Source organism: Cupressus sempervirens, chromosome 1, assembly GCF_028749045.1.
Source record: "Cupressus sempervirens isolate cs-2001-9-10 chromosome 1, ASM2874904v1, whole genome shotgun sequence".
Lineage (NCBI taxonomy): Eukaryota > Viridiplantae > Streptophyta > Pinopsida > Cupressales > Cupressaceae > Cupressus > Cupressus sempervirens.
Window position 1 is genome coordinate 302,404,135 of NC_143118.1, and position 24,116 is coordinate 302,428,250.

Genomic DNA, 24,116 nt, shown 5'->3' on the forward strand with positions numbered 1-24,116 from the left:
AGTGTCATAATTCTTGCTAGTTAAGCATTGGCTGCCTTGCAACAAGATGTTAGATAATGAAGCCACCCTTCCAGCAATTTAAAATTATGGAAAATAAAAAATCTAGCAGTTGTCTTGAAGAAAAAACACATAAATTTTTTGGACAAAATTGTGATAACACTAGGCAGAATTCAACACCCATGATTTTATAAAAATATCATCTAAAACCTACAACAAAATGCTAGAATATAAAGAGAGTATAGTGCAAGTGATAGAAAGTGTGAATTGAACAAAGAGTGATATCATTTATACACTTGCATATGCACACATATGAAGAAAAGACATTTAAGAAGTATAAATGCATAATAGATGCAAGTTGTAGCTTTAGGAAATAGCGCACGTGATATATAAAAATTCTAAAATAAATACAAGACTCGTGGAATATGAAATTCATGGCATCAAATGTTCCAAACAAATATCAAAAACAAGAACTACAAGTCTATGCTCAGTTGCTTAGAGGAGCAAGAATCCTTCCTACGAAGGCATTTAACGTAGGTCTTGGGTCATATAGCAACCATGATTTTTTTTTAACTACAAATATGCAAAGATTTGCAAGAAGGGATATGTATTATGTAGACTTTTATGATCATGATATATCACTGATCTTTTACTTGCTTAGACTTAACAATTTGATTGGGGGTTGGGGGAACACCAAAACAAGCTTTATAGTACCACCCCTTGCATTGAGGGTGAGAAAGTTATGTCTAGATCTTCGAGGACAGAGGAGAGAACAAGATAACGAGAGGTCTACAGTTTAGGGTAGATAAAGAGAGTCAAATAGAGAGAGCAAGAGAATGTTGATAGGAGCCTACTGAGTATTGAAATTTGATTAAGTCTGAAGAGTTATAAATTCTTCTAAAACCTAGAATTTGTATTAATTCCTAGAGATCTTAAACCACTCTCAAACATCCTAACAATATATACATGACATATAACTTTAAAGTATATGCATACTAATATTATATTTCATGTATATATATTCTACTGAACTAAAGAGAATGAAACTGACTTGAAGGCAAAGATGGGGAGTTAAATGTTACATTTCATGTATATTCCAGAATCATAAACCAAAAAAACATAAGAATTTTGAGACTTAATGAGAAAACAGAATTAAGTTTCAATGAATTTCAACATCCAAACTCACTCAGACTCCATGAGTTTGATGAATCTCTAGGACTTAGTTGAGTCTCTCTCAAGACTCGACCGAGTATGAGACCAAGCACCTCAGACTCACTGAGGCTCACATAGCTCAAGACTCACTGATTCTTGGAAAGTCTCAGAACTTTGATATAAATCCTCTTGATCTTGGCAATCTTGCAAAACCTAGAGTTTAGAAACTATATGCAAAGAATCTTGGTGAGGTGAATTTCATAACTTACTAAAAGTGTTCTTTTGAACCTTCTTCACAATTGCAAGCTTGCAAAGCATAGAGTTTTAGAATCCCGCAAAATTATTGAAGGTGGAGCCCTCAAAATCCATCCTCCATGCAGCTGCTTGATATAACCGTTGACATCATTACTAGGATGGAAAATGATTTGAAACCTGAAAAACTAAAATATGATGTTTGGTCATTAAAGGGTATGATTAACACATTGTCCTTTGGTGAAAACTCTTAATAGATAAAAGGATGGTCATCAATGTGGAATGGAGTGTGATGCATTGTTTAGCATTCTCATATTACTGGAAACGTGCTACAGCTGCTGATAACAGAAGCCAAACAAAGAACAATATTTCAAAACATACTAAAGTGCTTGTAATGGCAGCCAGACAATGAAAACTTTCTATTAAATAAGCAATGAACTCTACAGGGCACTTCAAAAGGGTGCAAACTGCCAAAAACAGCTCCCATTTTTGGTGCCTTTGTAAACAAAACTTCTTTGCAATCTGCTAAATCACTGCTCTGAAATTGATGACCTTGAAAGACAGTGTGAAAATGACAGAAGATGTCATGGCATGCTTTTGGCGATTAAATGCCATTATTCAACTTCTCACATTGCATTATGCCTTGATCCAGTTCAAATTTCTAGCATGCCCCTCTACCTTTCTTGGGCAACTTCAAAAACATGTCCAAAAGGCATTATGGTGCAATTCGGAGCATGAATTGCCCTCTTTTCACTGAACAAGGTTTATGGTAAAACCAACCTCAAGGACAGCCCTGAGTATTTAAAAGAGATGCATATTGTGTTCTAAAGACAAATTCATTTACTTGCATTAGCATTAAAGTCAATTTCATTTACATGATGTGACAACTAAGACAAATCCATTTACTTGCTAAAATATTCCTCTCATAATTAGCTAAGAGCCAATTTGTAGTTCTATATTTGGTAGCCCAAATTTTCTCAAGCTCCTGTAAATGAAATATCTCCCTTGATTTTTAAAAATATTTTGCTATAATATCCCTGTCAAGAGTATCCAGAATACGAATTTTTTGTCTTTCTAAACTGGGAAGCCTTAATTGACCCAAGATCCTACAAATATTGTATATGTCCCAATCTTTAATGGCATTCTTGTTTTATTACTCTCATTCAACTCCAAATTTGTTCGTTTGTGCACAACCTTCATTATAATTTTATAACGATGGCACAATTGAATAATTTGAGACTTCCATGATTCTAAAGTCCTCATTTTTTTATTTTAGCATAGGTGTGCCAACGGTCTTCCAAGACTAATGGATGTTATTCCAAGCCAGAAAAATACACTAATTTGAGAGTTCCATGGTTCTACCATAAAGTCCTCATTTTTTATTTTAGCATAGGTGTGCCAATGGTCTTCCAAGACTAATGGATGTTATTCCAAGCCAGTGGATGTTATTCCAAGCCAGAAAAATACACTATCTTGTACAATTGATTTAACTAATGGAAATTGAACAGCTACGATAAACATTTGTTGTTCATATCAATGAATATTGCTCGAAACATGAGGATTATGTCTTTATCCTGAGACAATCCTTTCAATTTTGCATGTAGAAGTAGCCTTTTTTTTGCAAGATCCCTCAAATTTATAGCTGGGGAATGTCAAAATTTTCTAAGTAGACTTGCAGACTTGTCCACTCAAATTGAAGCCTAAAAGATAGTATTTAGCAAAAAAGAATTAATTCAACAAGCATAGATTATCAAGCTCTTAAATAAGCCCTCATTTCCTGTACTGAGAGTGGACTCCATTAGGGCCATTAAATTGTTAATTCTTGTAATCCATATGGTTCTCTGTTAATGGTCTAGTACATTGATAAAGTGCAAAATACATAGTTTTTTAAATTGAAGTTAGCTATACCTGTTCCAATAAACTGTTTAGCATTCTTATGTTTGAACACTAGAACACATTAAAGGTTACAGGGCCTAGAGTGCAAGTCAATACCACCATGAATATCATAAGAGTATCACAGGCACATCTAATCAAGTTGATGTTTTAAAAGAATGAATAAGCAGTTACCTTTTGGTTATGACTCTCTTCTGAGTCTCCACTATGCAAAATAGCTTTCTTTCTTTCCAAGAGAAGTTGAAGCCTTGAGCATTTACGAATAGTTTCTTCTGACCTCTTCAAACCCTGTTAAAGTGTATAGTAGAAAAGAATAAACATATTGAAAAGCATTTTGAAGCACCAGAAACAATGTCCATCTTCTTTCTGAGAAGCAAATTCTAAGTTTCAAAACAAAACAAACAGAAGCCATTGTCTATCTACATTGCATCAATAAGTTTAAAATCTAATACTGTACTTCCACTTTCTATTGAACACATACAAACTTACTCTGCCATGCAGAGCAGGAGATCATACAAAGTCAAATAGAAAATCAGAAGCACATCAAACACATGCACTACAGTACAAACAATGACTGAAGTTCAATCTTTTTGTAATGTATGTCGTAACAATGAAACCCCTCAATCTCAATTGAGAAATATTGATGTTATTATAAAGTGAACCAGAAAGCCAAATTCTGACTATTCACAAAGCAGACAAATAAATGTTTATGATCCTTCTCTATGATAGGCATATCTTCTTCTAAATAATTCTAATATTAAAAGATACCCACTCCAGGAGTCACCCTCCTAGAATTATTATATGCCAGTCCCCCTCCCGTTTTTTCGATCTACCTGTGTTTTAACAGCTATCTTCCATGTGCAAACCAGAAAGTGCAGATATATGTCCAATGGTGGTCTTTATGGTGCTGAAACAAGTTCATAAAAAGGAAACTGCAACCTATCAGGCGTACACCCTATTAAAGAGGGAAAAAATCAAAATACAAAAACTGTATTCCTGTGGCCACAAACCAACACACACCACTCCAGGCATACCATATCATTAAAACTAATATGCATGCACAATGACAACAGTGCGCTTTGTAAAAGTAGTCAGTTTTCATCAAATATACAAAGATAACAGAGGATAATTGTTTCAGTGAGTTTTCAGTCTCTGATAATAGCAAAAATTCAAATGTACATGACAGCATTTTGAATGTCTTGATGACGTCTCCAATTTCAAACATATATCAGCAAGACTGGAAGCATCATCAGTGGCATATTTTCAGTTATTAAAGGATTTCCAGCATATTCAGTCATCTTTAATAGTGCAGGTGCAGATTTCACCAGCTTTTCCTGAAAGTCTAGAACATCTATTAAGTTTTCAACATCAAAAAAGACCTGTCTTTTGTTATTAGCATCATGTTTAAGAATGTTACTCAAATGAGAAAGAAAGAATTCTAGTACAAAGAACGAAAATATTTTAGCAGTCAAAAACATAACAAATTAACATTTTTAAATTAAATGATGAATCAGCAACTTTAAACTTCATTTTGAATGACCAATCATAGTCAAAGGGTTTTTGTTTCAAGCTTTTTTCCTTCAATTGTACTTCCATTTGGCCATCTAAATTAATCACCATTTAGTAGAGGCTCTTTCACCCCAGTCAATTTCTCTAATAAATTGAATTAGCAGATATCTAATATCCACGCACTTGAATGATTCCTTCCTCGAAAAAGACTTGAAAAAAGAAAGCAAAGTGTGATCATTGTAGATAAACATTTGTATGTCTCTAGCTTCTACGACTACTGTCTTTACCCAATCTATCTTTTAAATGTCTTTTAATGCATTGTTCAACCTCAAACACAACATGGATCTCCAAAAATTAATTTGTAAGAATCTCCACCATCAAGCTAACTAAAAATACATAGACAAGCATAATCAACCACTCTTGTACAACATTGAAGGCCTAAACCTCTTCTATGGGATCTATCAATATCTATAATTGGAACCATAGTTCTAGGACTGCGCGAGACAGAGCGGGACTCACCAAGTTCGAGCCAAAGTCCACCTTTCCGAGTCAGATTGCCTCTGGCTTCGAACTCGACAGAGTCCACGTGGACTAGCCAAGTTCAGAGACTCACTTGGCTCGCCGAGTCCCGAGCTCAAGACTCTCACCGACGGCAACACACAAAGTGCAAAAATAAAATAAACTTAAAGGTTAAGGATTTATTATTTTTGGTTTGTTTAACATCTATTTGACCTTAAGAGATCATTCCATCCTTTGCTAGTGCTTGTGATAGAGAAAAGAATTAGAGAAGAGTATTGGGGTTTTGAGAGAGAAACTAGCAAACCAATTGGCTCTTCCATATCAATTGTTGATGGTTTGTGCAACTTTGTAGCTTGCACTTAAGCATTGAGAGGAGCTAAAGGAAGCATTTGGTGGAGGTTTCTACAAACTTACTTGCATTTCTATTGTTTGTGCAAATTTGAAGAGGTAAGTAACAAGTTGAATTTTTTTGTATCGTTTTGTAAATTGTTTTACATTCATATTTTTTACTTTCCATTTTGTTAACATTTGTTTTAGTCTCTACTTCTAATATCTACTACTTAGATTTATTCTAATTTATCCTAATGACAAACTTGATAAGTAAGAATTGAGAAGGCCGGAATGTTTAGAACTCTGATTTGATGCTCATTTGTTTTCTATTTATAGTATATATTCATATTGCAGCAGCAGCCACATTGACATCATGCCTCAAGGTGAGCCTTGTGGAAGTGGAACTAGGGCTGCAGAACCAGCTGCAGTAGCAAGGGATAAGGGTTGGAAACATGCCATCCTAGGCCACAAAAAAGGAGTTGTTACATGTTGGCATTGCAGTGTAACTCATAACAGGGGAGGTATAAATAGATTGAAGTATGACTTAGCACATATACCTAAGTGTGATGCTAAAAAATGCAAAGTACCCAAGAATGTTATGCGAGAGATGCAAGCTCTTCTATAGGAAAAAATAGAGAAAAAGGAATTAAAAAAGGAACCAACAAGAAGAAATGGCACATCTAGCTCAAGAGGGATCTTCTAGTTTCCACTATCCATTATCTCCTACTCCACCTACAATTGCTACTGCTTCTACAAGTGTAACCATTAGGCCTCGCATTTATAAGAAAAGATTGACACATTATTCCATCTTTGATCCATGCATGGCTCCAGGTGCGCAACCATCACTTGAGAGCATGGGTTGGAACAAGGAGAAGCATGATAATGCAAAATTGGCACTTGAATACTTCTTCATCTAAAACAACATTTCATTCAATGCAGCAAGGTACTTATTTATTTAATTTATGTCTTACTTCTTTTCTTTCAAGAGACAATAACATGCTTATTTTGTTTATTTTAATTTGTTTTCAAATTTAATAGTTATATACTAAGTTGTTTAAATTTTATTTAATTTGTTTTAGGTCCCATTATTGGCAAATTGCAATAGATGTTGTTACTATTTGTGGTCCGTGGTTCAAATCCCCTAATGCTGAGAAGCTACGAGGCCCTATTTTGACCCAAAAGGTGGATGATGTACAAGGTGCAATCCAGGAACAACATGAGGTGTGGAAGACGAAGGGTTGCACAATCATGACTAATGGTTGGACGCGTGTTTGTAAGTGAGGATGGATCTCATCATCATATGCAAAGACCACTACAAGGACTAATACAGCTGATCAAATTTTTTATGAGGCTTCTTTTTGGACACCGATTCTTGAGATTGTGAAGGTAATTTTCCTTTTGGTCCTCATTTCAACTTTTTTCTTTATGAAAGTTCTTATAAATTATTGTTCATTTTTCAAAGAAAACCTAAAAGCTAATTGTTCCTCTTTTAGTGTAGTTCATAGAGCGGCTTTTTGTTCTCTTACAAATAGCTAATGGAGAGAAGCCCTCGATGGGCTACATTTATGAGGGCATGTATAGGGTGAAGGAGGCGATTCATTCTTTTTTTGCAAGGAATCAAGATAGGTATGGGCCTATATGGGATGTCATTCATAGGCGATGGCACTATCTACTTCACAAGCCTATATATTCAGTTCCCTACTTCCTTAATTTGGCATACAAATTAAGCCCACATTTCAAGGATGATGATGAGGTGTGGAGTGGCCTCTATACTATTGTAGAGAGAATTTTGCCTAATTCAACAATTGGAACAACTGTAGTTCATGAGATTGAGATGTTTAAGAAAGCTCAAGGGTACTTATTTGCACGAGAGTTGTGCAAGAAAAACGGGAGAGAACTTATGCCTGGTAGAAATCTATGTTTCTACATCTTACTTTCTAATTCTATTACTATTCTAAATTGATAAAGTCGAAGTTATTGAATTGATTTAAAATTTTCTTGTTTCAAATGAATGGTAGGAGATGTTTGGCACTAAGGTGCCAAATTTACAGAGGATTGTGATTCGCATCTTGAGCCAACCATCTAGTGCATCAAGATGCAAACGCAATTGGAATCTATTCAATCATATACACTCGAAGAAGCGCAATAGGTTTGCAATACAAAAATTGAATGATCTTGTCTTTGTTCACTACAACCTTCGACTTTGCCATAGACAAATCTTGGGCACCGATGCATCACCGATTGTATAAGAGATAGTTGATCCGCATGCAAAGTGGACCATAGAGATTGTTGACCCTATTTCCAGTGATAAAGACGTGGAGTGGGTTGATCAGGTGGATCGGGAGATTGAGGCAATAGCAATGGCAGTTGAGGGGACCAAGTGCAGGACCCGGAGGCTAAGAGTGATGGATTCGAGTCTGATGATGAGGATTATGAGGATGAGGATGGCCCTAATGTTCAGCCTCAAACATAAGGAAGAGAGAATGGCTCTAGAGTCTTCCATGACTTATCTTAGGCCTACTCCTAGGAAATCATAGGCTACTATGAGCCTTAGTCTTCTACACTCTAGCTGCTATTTTGGTATATGTTTCGAACTTTTGATTCCATGGATTTCATAATCTATGAATATTGTAGAGGTTTGACACTACCGTGACATTATGTTTATAACTTTATAATATGTTATTCAATTTTTTTCCTTCAACATTTTGCGTTTATATTTATGTGAGCTATGAAAAATGTATGTACTAAGTAGCTTCTATTTATCTTAATTATTGTGTATTTGAGGTTAATTGACTAAAAGATGCTTGAAAAAATCTTTAAATCCTTATAAATATTTGGATTTCATGGGTTTATTGATTTTTTGAGTCCTTCCCGAGTCTGAGTACAATTCTGACTTTCTGAGTCAGAGGCAAATCTCAGTTTCGTAACTATGATTGGAACATTGCATCATTTCTCTTCTCTGAACAACCAATTGCTCTAAAAGGTCCACTAAATATTTGACAATGATATTGATAATCTGTCAACATTTAGTATCAATCCACCCATCTATAATGGCACAACTAATATTTACTCAAATTCACCTCATTTCTTCCATTCGTGCGAAGATGTCCAATTTTGTTTGCACTTCCGAGCCAGATCCGTCCACTCTAGACCTACAACAATCTTTTGAGGGTAGGGATGGACCCTTTATGCAATACAACCATCATCTTCTCCAACTTTGTGAGTCTTCGGATCTAGTCATCCTAAATGGCCTCTCCTATTATCCTCGATCTAATATGTCCATTGTTGGCCCCATTACAGGGGGGTGAGAGTGGTGGACTAAATCCTTTCTGGTGTCTCTTTCATTCCCTCCATGAGTCACGTCACCATCTCCCGCCTCTCGCCCCCCCCCTCCCCCCGCCCTTGTGCATCACCCACCCACACTTTCATTTTCTTTCATGATGGTGATCAGCACCTCTTCACTACCCACCTCAAGCACCTCCTGCCCCCAAATCCTTCCACCTCGACTAGTTGTGCCACTAACATTTTTTATCCCATCACATCTATTCTTTGGGAGTTGAACCTCCTTTCGTTTCCTTACCACTCCACCTCCTTCATCTACAGCCCCAAGCACCACGACACTTGTCCCATGAATCAATGGTACAACGAGAACTACAAGTCCTTTTATTGCTTTGTTCGCGTTGCTTCCCCCCTCCCACTGCCCCCACTTCTTCCTTGGAGCCTAGCTTCTTGGTATTGCACACCTCCACCCTCTATGATATATGAGAGGCTATCAGATCCATGGACATTAGCAGGACAGTAGATCAGGAAGGGTTCCAAGTGGATCTCTCCAAGCTTTGTATCATGGTATTGGGCCTCTTCTTCATGGTTCTTTTAAACAGTATTGTTTGCACTAGTTTCCCAACTTCTTGGTATTGGTATATTATACATCTAATCCACAAGGTTGGGTCAACTTTCCATCCCAACAACTACAAAATCTTTATGGTGGAACACACTTTCTCCAAACTATATGCCACGGTTTTGCATACTATTCTTTCTAGGTAGCTTAATAGACATCATCTATGGGTAACGAGGCAAGTTGGCCTTAGGGAAAACTTTTGGACAACGGTTTACATTTTGACCCTCCAAGCTATCTTTGAGGAGGCCAGGCACCGCTAAGCAAAAGTCTATTGTTGCTTAATTGGCTTTTGCAAAGCATTTGATTTTGCTCCTTGGGCGACTCTTTTCTAGAGACTTCATGACATTAGGATCTCTAAAATTCTTCTAGCGGCCATCGTAAGACTGCATGAAAGTGTTGTAGGCAGATATAGAACTCCGTATGTATACTCGGATCACATTCAAAGCACAATTGAGCTCAAGTAGAGTTGTCATCTGTCCCCTTCTTTGTTTGTCACCTTCATTGATGAGTTAGAGGCTTTTCTCAAGAAGCAAGCGCTCTCAGGGATGCTTGTCCCTTGCATCAGGCTTTAATCTCCATAATTCTCTTCGTTGATGATGTGGTTCTCCTTGCGTCCTCCCTGGATAGTCTTTAGCAGCTTCTAGATGGCCTAGCCTTTTTTTGTAACTTGAGAGAGCTAGTGGTTAACCTAGGCAAGACCGGGTGATGGTCTTCAATTGTTTGAAGACCTCTCACCTTCACTTCTTCTTCTAGTGCACTGAGGTGGAGAATGCCTCTTCCTACACATACTTGGGTGTCAAATTTTCTAGTGGCTACTTTAGTATGAGACCTACCATTCAGCCCTACATCAACAAGGGGTATCAGTCCCTTCCTCTTTTTGAGCAACAGTGCGTTCCTCATCACTTTCAGGACACCACATCCAATATGGCTCTCTTGAACACCTTGATAAGGTTGATAGTTCTTTAGGTAGAAATGGTTTAGGGACCCTCTTTGTTGGAATCAGACTTCAATGACCCTATTTGTAATAAGTATTTAGATAACAAATTAAATGATTATAAGGAATGAGAAATTGATTATTAGAAAATAATCAATAAATATATAAATCAAATCAATACAAGAAGCCAATGAAGTAGCTCATCAAATAATGAAATTGAATAATATGGTATTACATAAGTTACTAAGTTAATTAACTATTTAATATTAACCATATTTGACCAACTCCAATTATAGTCGACTCAACTAATAAAAGATTATTAATATACTATTAACTATATTGTCTACTTCGGGAATTGATAAATGAATGGAGATTTAAGTTGTTACTCATCATAATCAGGCGGCCATAAGTTAGCAGGTGGGTCAGGTCCATATTGACGCCCCTTGGAATTACTATGCACGGATATATAGGAACATTGAGGAATGAATTAAAAAACCACAGAGAAATAAGGAGCAATTTTTTAGGGTAGTGGCATCAGGATTAAGGAGATTGGAATATAAGGAAATCCCACTAAAATCAAGAATGAAAATATTCCTATCAATTAATGGACTAAGCATTAAGTACCTAACCAACTGGTTTTCAAAAAGGAAAAATGCAAAGGAACACTTAAAATCATATAGGCCAATTCATATTTAAATGGAGATGTTCTTATTGGTCCACTATTACATTTTATTACTTAATGTTGTTTATTCCATCACATCTTTCTAACGAACAAAGATTGAAAACAGATGGTGGTCTTCCATTTATCTGACCCGTTACAAAGATATGAGATGACACATATTATACTGGACATTATTGCCTATATAAGCCACTTTCCCTAACATCACCTACCATGGAATAAGGAAGGGGACTTTTTGTACTATGGGTTAAAACCAAGAATGGTATAAATTGGTCGCACTTTCACTATTATAAACTATTTCACAAAACAACCCACATTATATATATACAATTTAATGATGTAAACATTTATATGTCACTTATAAATAATAACAATATAATATAATTTATAAATAATACTATCATTAGTATAAATTGTATTATCTTGATTCCATTATTATTAGAAACAATCATTGAACAAGAACATTTATTATAGTTCTAAATATTATTACAAATAATTATTGAAAATAAATAATTCTCAATATTTCTATCATTTTCCTAATTGATCGAAAGTATATTTTTGTTACTAAGGAGGGGTTTGTATAAATCCAATTTAATGGATCTTATCCCAATCGAGGGTAAGGGTCAGCTTCTTGTTCATGAAACAAGCTTAGGCCTGTAAACTTTGAGGAAGTCCATAGATGTTATCTGGGCAACTTGGATCACATTTGTATCCACTGATCATAAATCTAAATAATAAACATCATTTGATAACTGAAATGACTATTATGAATATTATAATTGATTTAAAGACAATAAATCATGATGGACTAGAAAAGGGGACATTACATGAACTAAGCTTCAATGGAGAGGATACATGCCCTTCTTCTCAAGCGCATCATCAAATGCCACTAGTCTACCCCGCTTAGTATTATTTTGGTTGAGTTTGGAGCTCATCCTTTCAGACTCAAGACTATCTTTAATCTAGTTTGATTCCTTCATTGTCTCCGTTTGAAGATTTGGCTGAGGAGCGACACAAATATTCTCACCTGGCTTATCAATCCTCTAAAGTGATTGCAAGGTCCGACTCCACTGGCTGGATCCGATATTAGTACGCATGGACCTTTGCTCTTTTGAGGTTGGTGGGGTTCAACATCAACTACCTCCCTCACTTCCGATACTCTTTGATCTCCCCTTCTCATCTCCTTCCTTCTTGGCAAGATTGAATAGACACATTGTGATGGGCATCTAAAGTCAGTACATTCTTACCACATGGGTCAACTCCCCAAGTGGGTGGCTCTGTCAGAGGATGGCCTTCTATGTGGAACAGTTTATTCATACTCAAGATGACACACACTCTACATCCCCTAGGGCTCTTTCAGGGTAGGTTCACATCAGCTACGTATACAAATTTACCACCAGATTGACAAAGAGGTCCAGATATGTCAAACTTGCAAGATCATAAAGCTGAGACCAAGAGGCACTTCATTTTCCGTTGCCCCGTTGATTATGAGATCATAGGGAGGTTTTATTGTCCATCAAGAGGTTGCTAGACTCTTTCTTCCTTCTTCAGTTACACCAACCAGTGGTGTCTTGCTCTTTATATTCAAGAGACTATAAGACTTTGGGGCTACACATTATCGACTCAATCTCCCTCAAGACAAACCATGGACAAACCAGCTCATCACCTCCTCATTTATCTCACTGGCCTAGTACCAAGCATTTACTTGGTCTTCCTTCCTCTGGTCACACTAGGTCTGTGAGGCCTCGCAGGAGTTCCACGCGACAATTATCCACATCTAGTGGCTCTCAAAGATGACAAAAGACTTCCTCTTCTCTTGGGTCATCCCCTTCGGTTCTAGATTTCTTCTCAATGATGGGGAGTAGTTAACCTAGGGCTAGCTACTACTCCCACCTCTTGTTGCTCTATGTTTTGCTTTTCCGCAATCACCGTTAGTGCTCCCGCTATTGGCTGATTCCTTTGTTGTACTCTAGTAGCCCCTTAGACCCTTATGGACTCTTCTTGGACATTAATAAATCATTTTATCTTATCTTATCAAGTAAAGTATGGTGGAGCATAACTTATGTTCTTCAAGGAAGGAATATGACAGACCAATAACCATTCCATCTTTGAGCATTTTTTTCTAATAGGGAAATGCCACATGAAATGGTATGGCAAGGGCATAACAGAAATTAGAAATGGAAGACTATGTCATCTCTCATGATTATGCATTGAAAAACACTTAGTAGTTTTTTCCTTTCATATTTTATAAGCAAAACACTCACCCACTTAGTTTTGTTAAGCAATAACATACTATGTTGCATAATTTCCATTGAAATTCCCTTATTACATTCCTCCCTCTCTGTGTTCAATCCAATTATCTCAATCTTATCAGCTAAAATTAGTTTTGCTACCTTTAACTCTTACTCCACATATGTGCAAAAATGAGAAAAAACTCTTTTATAGCTGCCCCTAAAGGTTTTTAGAGATTATAAGGATCTTTTGCATATTGTTTGAGTTGAGAAGGGCATACAAATGGGTTGTTTTAACTCATTATCTCAAGAGCATTCCCATAACCAAAAGAAACCCTAAAGGCAACTATACTTTAATGAACACTAGTTCCTACTTGAAATCAGCGTTACATCGACGCAAGGGTGCGGTGGTACAGGGAGATGCGTTTCAGGTGTGGAAAAAAAGGCCTCAATTTGGAGACAAAGAAGGGGCGGGCATGCTGCAGCAGCGGGGATAGGGAGGGGGGAGGGGGGGAGGTTGCATAGTATACATATATGACTTGAAATGCTAATTATGAAATGATACTCAAGTATAACATATCAAATATAGTTCAACAATGAATATAGAAAATTGAAATGTGATTAACAAACCATAAGTTCCAACTTCATAACCAATGACCATTTAATTTAGTAACATGCTCATAAATAGTTGTAACATTAATAACATTACAGTTAAACATAATGATAATGATAAAAAAAAAATATAAATCATACATATTACCATGTAAGTCAACCATTAACTATCAAATGACAAAGATGAAAGATTAAAAATTCACTGTTCAAATTATAAATATGATAAATCATAAAGAACAAGATGCTCATGATTACAATGAGCAAAGTAGCACGAAACAGTGAAATGAAATAATGTATCATGGCTATATCAAAGTGAGTATTATCTACAAAAAGTCAATAATGAGAACGTAAGGGTGGGAGCTATCTAATCATCCCCTAAATCAAAGTCCTCATTATTAGAACTACTAGACTCCTCATGTGTAAGATAATATATAAAAAATTAAAAAATTTGACCTTTCAACATGGGCATCAGACGTGCCCCGTGCAACTCCTGAAAGCACCTCCACTTACCTGCACCCTCGCTGGGTGCACCAAACGGTGCAGCCGCAATGTGGCATCACTCTGGTGGTAGTGGTGGAGCATAGGTGCACAATGTACCCGCACCTAGGATGTACATGCACTTGGTGTGCCAGAGTTTTACCCTGAGTGTGTGCACACGGGTAACATTGGTTGAAATTCAAATTCAACTTCACTCTCACTACCTCACTGTTCATGTTTTTTCTTTTCAATATTGAAAACACAGGTGCAAGTGCAATTATGGAGCAAAAAGAAAACAAAAGCCTTTTCACAACTGTTTGTAACAAATAAATATGCATGGTAAATTTACCTCGAACAATATGGATTCCGTTGTTCTCTTCTCATTTCTCTTCTCTCTTTCTCTTCTACTTTAAAAATTAAAAATTGTCAAAATGAGATGATTTTATCAAGCTGTTAATTTATAGGAGCGCGGAGATCACTTTGGGACTATCATCCTCTTTTTCAATAAATTGTGTTTTATTTTTAAAGGCTAGCATAAGTGTCCAGAGCATAGGGCATGGCTAGCCATCCCCTAAAGTACACAGTTACTCCCTTTAAAAAGAAGGCATTTTTTGACACATTTCATAAATTTTGCAAGAAGGGTGGAATGAGTGGGGATATTTCTTACCCATCTCTATGTCCTCAAAATATCTCCTATAGAAGATGAAGCCACATTTGGTAGAACAAAAGAAGCATAGACTAAAAGAAAATCACAGAAAAGTTATCCAATTATTTAACCAAACCAAAATGTAAAACTGTTAGGTAGAGTTGACCTAATACGGTGCCATAGTTTCAAAAGTGGGTAAGACCATAAGATTAAGGCTCATTTACAAAGTTTGTGAAGCATTACTCAACAAGTAAACTAAAAGATCATAATCAATGTTGTGAGAAGAAAGCACACTCATCATTATAGTTCCATAAAGAAAAATGAACTCCTTTCCTTATCAACAAAGACCTCAAACTTGTCATATTTAAACATGCAACTAATAAATTGAGAATGAGTATTGTCATTGAGACAATGTTGTATGCAATAGGATTATTGTTTGAGATTGAAGTAACTCTCTTCTGAACATATTGTCTATTTATATTTTATGAATATTGAGGAAGAAAGTAGCAAGTCTCAATAAGGTTTAGATCAGGGTTCAAAAACTAGAGATGAGAAGCAAAAAATTATGCAAAGACAGTATTCAAATTGAAATATCACCAACCAAATGAAACTAGATACCTCAAAAATTAACGTGTAGAAACCCAAAAGTTAAATCTAAATGTATAGACAAAGCCTAATATTGGTAACCCGTGAGCATAACATAAATTAGTTGCAGTCAAAATTTATTGATGGTACTATATTAGCATATTAAAAAGTTAAAATCCTATGAAATAAATGGAAATGTCTATATATTATGGCATAATTGCATGCTACTGCAAACTAGCATTAATAAAATAAGTACTCTTTTGTTTCTTTTGCAACAACTTGTGCTTTCAAAACTTAACTTTGGTTATTTTCATTATCAGCACAATCATTTGAGTTACTTGAGAAGAAATCGGTGATTTTCTCGTTTTGTAGAATGCTATTGTATTCCATATTAGAAAAGGAGCTGCATCTTTTCTTTAGCACTTCGATCATTCTAAAGTCTGACAAATTGCAAAAGCTAAATCTATGTTCAAAAAGTCTTATGGTCCAGTCCTGGTGTGCTACAAACCTCAAAATACCTCTGGCAAGTTATATTCTCAATGGTTTGAGTTCAATAGGTCCAATGATGATTTGGGGTTCTTACATCCAGGGCCGGATGATGCAAGGACATAAGTGTTCAATCTAATCTATGTTTCTTAAGCAATTTATAAATTAGCTACAGGAGACTCCTACATAAGGGGAGGTGGCCTGAGAAGTCCTTGTCAAATATGATGAGTATTTGTGCCTTTTATTTTATTTTTATTCTCTGAGAAATGCTCAATTCCAGGAGAGAAAATTATACCACCAAATAAATTCACAAATACACACCATCAAGAGGAGTATTAAAAAAAAATATTTAGAGTACATTGATCACAACTAAGTTACTAACTAGACTATCAGCTGAATTTATTAGCTTACCTCTGTAGTAACAGGTAAAGCATCTCCAGACTTTCTTGGGGAAACATTGTGAAAATCATGATGTCCAGTGTCCAGCATTTTTTCCTCTGCTATTTGGTATTTCAGATCACTGATCTCTCCATCTATTCTGCTTGGTCCAATAGGTAACAATCAAAATATGTACATGATAATCACATAATAAGTTATTGACATGGTGAACTGGTTCAACATACATGGAAGATATGAAACAGATACTCATAACGAAACATCCAGAACATTGAGTCTACAATGAATAAAAATGGAAATGGGAAAAAAAAGTGTTTAATAAATGGACCATACTGTTTGCTTTGAAAACAAATAAATAGTATCAATACTTGAAGGCAGTTATCCATTGCAGAATTGTCAGAAATATAAGTTCAACAGCACATCCTATGTTATAAGGCCTGTTTGTCATTTGCCTTCTTCATTTGACTAATCAAAGAGATCAAATCCTGATCTAGGAGCATGTCTGGTCACATCAGTAGATGTTACAAAGCAAGGTCCACCACACAGTTAATATTTTGAAATTGCCTAAGGTATTGTTGCGACCTAAATGCACATCGTGCATCAATGATGGAACCCCTATCTTTTTTCCCACTTGCCTCCCTCTTGCTTTTGTGTTGTCTCAATAGCCCTAGTTTCATTCTCCCAGGTTTTCTCTGCCTTTACTAGAGAACTGATGAAATGAGCCAATTTTTTCATTAAGTTTTATTCCCTGTCCTTTGAGATCCTAGTTCTGGAATCTCTTAAGGTTGTGAAGTTGAGTGAATTTCTGGGCCATGGGTCATTTGAAAGGTTAAGTCCAGAAAGAGTAATTCAAAAGGCACCTATGAGAGGAGAAAGTGCAAAATCTCACAAAGGAAACTCCCTCAATTTTATCTTGTCAAGTTTATAAAAGAAAAAGATTGACAAAGATTGCTAAGTGTTAGCTATTCAATGCCCAAAAATATGAATCTCATACAAGCTAAAAATTTCCAAACACATCCCTTAACATTACCAAAGAAAAGTAATACCCAATGGCATGGGGACTGAAAAAAGCACTCAAAATTTTAATGTTGGCTCACGAATATTGAATGTGTTGTCAATTTACACATCAAAGCACAAATTTATTCACAACAATCAACGATTTCAAATATGCAAACATTTATCTATTCCCTAAATGACACGAAATGGTCTATGCTTCAAATAGAGATTGCCTCACATGGGATTCAGTGGAATAGTTATAAAAATAAAAAATAAAAATAAACGCATAGAGGGATAGGAGTTACAAAACAGAAAGGAAGTGCAATTGTCACTAAGCCTACCATCTATCTACAAGGCTACCTCAAAGGAAAACATTTTCTGTACGCCCCAAGCATAAATTCAAAATGAAAGTCAAGGGAAGTCTTTGAAGGGCAGGAAATCCATTTACGTATACACATTTCACACCCATATTCACACAAGATGTAAGAAATAATAGAAGTGAATATGTATTAGGATCCTTGCAAAATGGTAGTAAGACACTTGATTGGCAATTATCACAGGAATTTTTCGAATATCAAAACCTCAACCATGTTGGAGTCATCCGAACTCAAAGCACAAGTTGAGTAGTCCAATATCATGAATCTCCATCAAATCAAAGTCATACAAGATGAACTCAAAGTTCACAAAAAGGGTACTAAATGTCTCAGTTGGTACCTTCATCCATCATAAAACAAAAACACAATACCCTAGAAAAATTGAAGCTTGTTAAAAGCTAAGACAAACGGAATCCAGAAATAATGGCCAAAACAACATATGATATTCTTTTTGTGAAATGGAAGGTGATATTAAGAATCTACAGTGCATACTTGTATGCAAACTTGCCGTAAGAATCCCAAACAAAGAAAACAATACACAAGGAGTTAGCATGCACACTCATAATTAACTATACAGATGGTTTGCCATTAATATAGGAGACAAGATTAAGAAAAAATCAACATTCTCGGAATTCTCTGCAAATCAACACTACTTCATGGCATGCCAAATTTTCTCAGTTTAAACCATACACATTCATAGTCCTAGTCAGAACTCAAAACACCCTCATCGTAGGCAGATATGCTCCTCTTTGCACATCAAAATATGGATCTGCTAGGTGACAAGAGATGAAGTATGTTTTAGAGGTTGAAAAGTTCCACAAAAAAGCACTCCTCCATATGCACCCAGCACACCTCCCACAGAGTGAAGGAATAACTACAAGCAGCACTCCACATGCTCCCCTGAAGATAACACTTTCAGTGCATTTTGACAGTGATGAAGGACTAATGTATGAAAGTAAGAAAATTTCGAAGACTCTTGAAACATCAAAATCCGCAACTTTAGTCGAAAAGTGTCGAGCACGATATGCACCCAATGGGGAAGCTTTTCCAAAGAAATGTAGCCAATGGGAAGCCCAATTCGCCAAAAATTGTTTTGAGATAGCAAGGGAAGTTTCTAATCATAAGTATGTTTGACAATAAGTCTCAATGCAATCTCTATCAAATCAATGATGCAAATAAGAAAATGTTCTCCTTGGGAATTTGTTTGTGCTTTAAGCGAACTCCTCATGCTTGAGGAAATATAGTCCACAAGAGATTATGTATACACTGAGCACAAAAATAGAAAACTCATAAAATGTTCGAAAAGGGGGACATTCACCATAGAAGAACCCCAATGCACTTAAAGCGCCAAAATGAAATAAATGAAGGAAAATGTCAGAAGGAATGGTTCACAACAAAGTTCCCAACAAACCCAACACGTTGCAAACGTCGGTCAAAGAGATTTGAGTCCATCACATAAGCAAAAGCACACCCAATGTGAAGGCAACACAATCACAAAATGGTGGATAAAAGGAAACTATCCTTTGTGAGGCTCAAAACGTACTCAGCACAATATGTCTTCAATAAAGGAACCATATGTACCGGAGCGCTATTCAACATAGTTGAGAAAAAGTCAAAACACAATTTAAAATCCACACATGCTACTAAAACATGCTCGAGCGTAGTTTTCCTTTTGTGAGGGAATTTTTTCAATGAATAGAAATTTCGTCAACCCTCTCAATTCGCGCCCAAGCACAAAACAATGTAAGTGAGGGAAAAGTTTTTTACAGGAAAAAATCCATGACCTACCTCAAGGTGCACACAAGCCCAAATCTCACAACGTGAAGAAATGATGGTAAGAAGTAATTGGCACAAGTTGGAACACAGATGTCAAATGCTTCGATATGAACAGGAGAATGTTTAGATAGAAGGATCATTGACCCACACATTTGGCTACCAAGAAGATAAACAGTGGGAACGTAGTTACAATCAGTTTTCTTCCAACTCTTCAACATGCGTAATTGATTGTGTAAAACAATCCTGGAGACAAAACAACTAAGGAGACTGATGGAAATGTCATTGCAGATCTCTCTCCACTAGCTAACTCAAAATCTTTTGGAATCCCTCCACCCCGAAATATGGCACTTCATTCGAAAGAGCAACCACTCTATTCTCCTCAATTTCGACATCACGATATTGCGGCAAGCCCACGCAATTTTCCTCATGAATTCATATATGTCGCCTCTGAGTTTTGATATTCTGAATGATGCATCATGAAGACAATTTGTTATCCCTTGAATTGACCTAAATTTTGTATCTTTTGAACATAGCTTCAAAGGTTTCTGACAACTTAATCACTTTATTGCTTGTCAAAATGAGTTTTTATTTTCTGACTGCAGGCACTTGGTTTTTAGCAATCTTAAAGTCTTTTCTTTGTTTTTCTTTGTTTTGTGTTTTCTTTTTAATTTTGTTTTTTCCCTAAGATTGTAGCATTTTTAATTCCACTCATTTTCAGCTATCTTAGGCTTCAAACTGAGCTGCCTAGCAAAAGTTATTAAGGATCTAAGCATTTTATATGTAGTGGTCTATGGCCTGAGTGCATATCCTTGTTCTTTAAGTTCTTATCAATGGGCTTTTTACAAGCAATTGCCTGACATAAATGGTGTCATTCACAGGTATGATGGATTCAACCCTCATTTTCAAAATTTCTAATGATTTTGATGAGATTTAAATGCAGTTTTTGATGAATTTCTAATGTAAATGTGGACTTTTTAAGTCCCTTACTTATCTCTTCATAAAACTATAATTACATGTAAATTTAAAAACATGAAAGACCTATGTCCGGTTAATATTGCATAATGGGATGTTTTATTTTGACATGCATATTTAGTTCTTAAACTCCGCCATTAATGTATTTTTCTTGCAAATACATCTATATGTATTTAAAATAGGGTTGTAAACACATGCAAATACACAAAAACAGCCTTTCATTACTTTGGGTGGCCTTTTAAACATGATTGCATGTATTAAAGGCATTGCAATGCATGTGTATATAGTCTAAAAGCACATTATGGCTTCTCATATATGTAAAAGTCATATTAAGACCTGTTATAAAGTGTTTAGACTTGTGTTTTGTACTCCTAGACCCAAATGTAGTGATTTTTACTATGTTTGAAAGTGGAATGAAGTCATTCAAACATATGTATTCCCCTCTTTAAATCTCATTATGACTCCAAAAGCACATAAAGTAAATTCAAAACCATGTTATTTCGTCTCTGAATACCAAAGGTAGCAATTTTTATGACATTTACGTATTTCAAAGCCTTATATGCATTTGGACATATAAAGTGTTTTTTAAGCACTATTACTTGTGTTTTATAAAAGAAGGCGATTTTTGGGTGGTATGCATGTCTTTAAACATCAAAAAAATATGTGCTTCATTGCTCAAAACCCATTTAGAGCTGCAAAATGCATCGTGGCCATTTTACAGTCATTTATATGCTCTCTAAAGTATGTTCTTATACCTGCATTTTGACAAAAACAACATGTCTAAGGCACATTTTGGATAAAAACAGGAGTTTAAGTAGCAAATACAAGTTCTTATACCAATGTTTTTGGTCTCGAAGCCTATCTAGGGCATAAAAATGTCATTTTGAGCTTGTCCTTGTTAAAGTTTTAATTCTCGGATAAGATATATGCATGAGATATATAAATAATGATTTATAAACATTATAAATATGGAATAATTTAAACTATATATATAAACTTTACTACATTCATTTCTTAGATATAAATAACTACATATTATATGTAATATCATTATTGCATATCAAATAACATCTAAATTGATCGATTGTTTAATTAGATTGTGGCTAAGCAAAAATGGTTGATGGCAATAGATTAATTAAGTGACATGGTGTCATGTCCCCTCTTTAGTTTGAGTAGTAAAGTTATGTGAGTTAGCCTATCATGGGAGTCTCGTAGGCTAGCAGTTGTGGATAGAGACTCATACAGGATATTCAATGACCAGGCTTGACTTTACAGGCAATTGGGAGCCAGTTGGGTGCAATTCCTTGATTTTAGGGGGTAAACCTACATTTTAGGCGGATGTGGCAGTTTCCAAATACTAGGTTCCACGTCACTAGAGACTTTGATCGATTACTTAAAGCTTGTCTTCAATAATGTACAAACTTCACTTTGGCAAAATGCTTGAAGAAAATATCGGTTGTCAAATTTTCAGTAATAATGTACTTTGAATGAATAGTATTCCAAGTATCCCTTTACAGTTTAGGAATTCACATAAAGACTTGTTAGTCTGCACATATGGAACTTCATCTCATGAATCATAGTCCTCTGACTGCTACAATTTCCTGATAACTGGAGAATCCATCTCTAATGAAATGTCAGACTCCCACTTGACATAGAAGGATACTCATAATCTCAATCATCAATGTTATTCACTTCAAGAGACTCACTTTATCTTGCATGATCATCCAATGACCAATGAAGCCTAGATCAAAACTTCTTTGGAGTTACTGTCATAAGGTTTAGTCCTGCACAATATTTGGTAGCATGCCTAATGTACCAATCTTTTTTTCTTGGAAGAACATCCCTACACACCCTTGATGGTGTCTCTTCCCTAACATCTCCCCTCTAAGGATAGTTCAAATGGGAATAGAACATTTTTTATTGTTTGCCCCCCGCTCCCCCCCCCCACATTGTGAAATTATCACTCTCATATCCTCAAACGATTTTGCATCACATCAAATATGGCAAACTTATTTTTGCTCTTCTTTTTCTTCTTTGCAAAGAATCGTCCCCAGGGATCACAAGAAAGAACAAGAGCACAATAAAGCAAATAACTCTTATATTATATGCATGGATATAATTAATAGATTGACTATAATATGCAAATAAATAGTATTCAATACTTATCTCAAGATGCTCATTAACATCCTTCCTAATGGATCAATAGTGAGAATGTAAGTTCTTGTAGTGTAACCAATTCTGGGTAGAATGCATTCCTAGCAACCTTAGGCTCTTTATTCAAGTGATCCAAGTAGTCCTTGTTTAAAGTACCATTTGGTATTTCTACCCTTTATCCGAATGTGTCCCTTTCAATCAAAATCTTGAGGGTGCAGCTCAATGTTATAAAATGCCCTCTCATCATGAGCAAAGTCCATTTGATACCAAATTTTGAGCATTAAACAAAACCTCCATTTTTTTGTGAATTCAAACACCTCCTTCAAGAACAAATCAAATATGAATACTTCAAGCACATCTTGGTATAGGTGTTGAAATATCATGGACTAATTTTGCACCACATCTCAATGATCAAAATTTCAAAAGACATCTACCACTGTAATGTCCCTTCGTCTACCTATGTAGTTTTAGGATTCTAACTCTCATATTTCAATCCCAAAAAACTTCCTTATGTTTGTAATTGTTGTCAGGTTTTCACACCATCGCCCCAAAATTTTGGGGACCCCCTTTTTTCGGTCGCCTTGGCAAATTTTTTTGAAGTTCTCCAAAAAAATTTGATTCAATTTTTTTGAAAAATTTTAAGTCTTGGATACCTTCGGGCAAGAAGGGGGAGGGTTAGATTTATTTTCACCTTGTTTCAACTTGATTTTCCAAAATGATTAATTTCATCCTTAGGTCGAACAAATTTCAAAGAACACTTGGCAAGGTAAAATTGTAAATTTCGTACTCAAAAGATTTTTTTTTTTTTTGAAAATTCGGATATAATTGTATAAATTTGAATAATTTTCAAAAAATGAAATTTTGTTAGATTTAGGTTTTTGGAAAATCTTGAATTTCTTCGGTCAAAAAAAACAAATTTCTATGAAGACAAAATCAAATAGGAAAATCGATTTTAGGCACTAAAGAAATGATTTATTTTTGTCAATAATTAAAATGCATAGCAAAATCGATTTGGATTAAAATTGTAAAAAATGGCATTAAATAGATTAAACTTGCCTTGAAATTTTTAAATCTTTAAAGAAATTAGTAATTTAATATTGAAAAAATGGCTTTTGGCTTGCCAAATCCGATTTTAACGATATATTAATTACTAAATCATCATTAAATGGAAACATTTAACATCTCCAAGGCATTACTTATTTTATTTTTGCAATTTTGGTCTAGCCGGCAATTTAAAAAGTAAATTTC

The 24,116-nt window shown here is 35.5% G+C and overlaps 1 protein-coding gene across 1 annotated transcript in view; it reads right to left on the reverse strand.

The window, feature by feature from the left end:
* LOC149577313 (uncharacterized) overlaps positions 1–24,116 on the reverse strand; it is a 200,440-nt gene that overhangs the window by 87,780 nt on the left and 88,544 nt on the right. Inside the window, exons 7-8 of the mRNA XM_089823391.1 lie at positions 16,612–16,738; positions 3,469–3,582 (exon numbers count right to left, since the gene is read on the reverse strand). Of these exons, the coding sequence (XP_089679517.1) occupies positions 3,469–3,582; positions 16,612–16,738 (241 nt within the window). The remainder of the gene's footprint in view (positions 1–3,468; positions 3,583–16,611; positions 16,739–24,116) is intronic.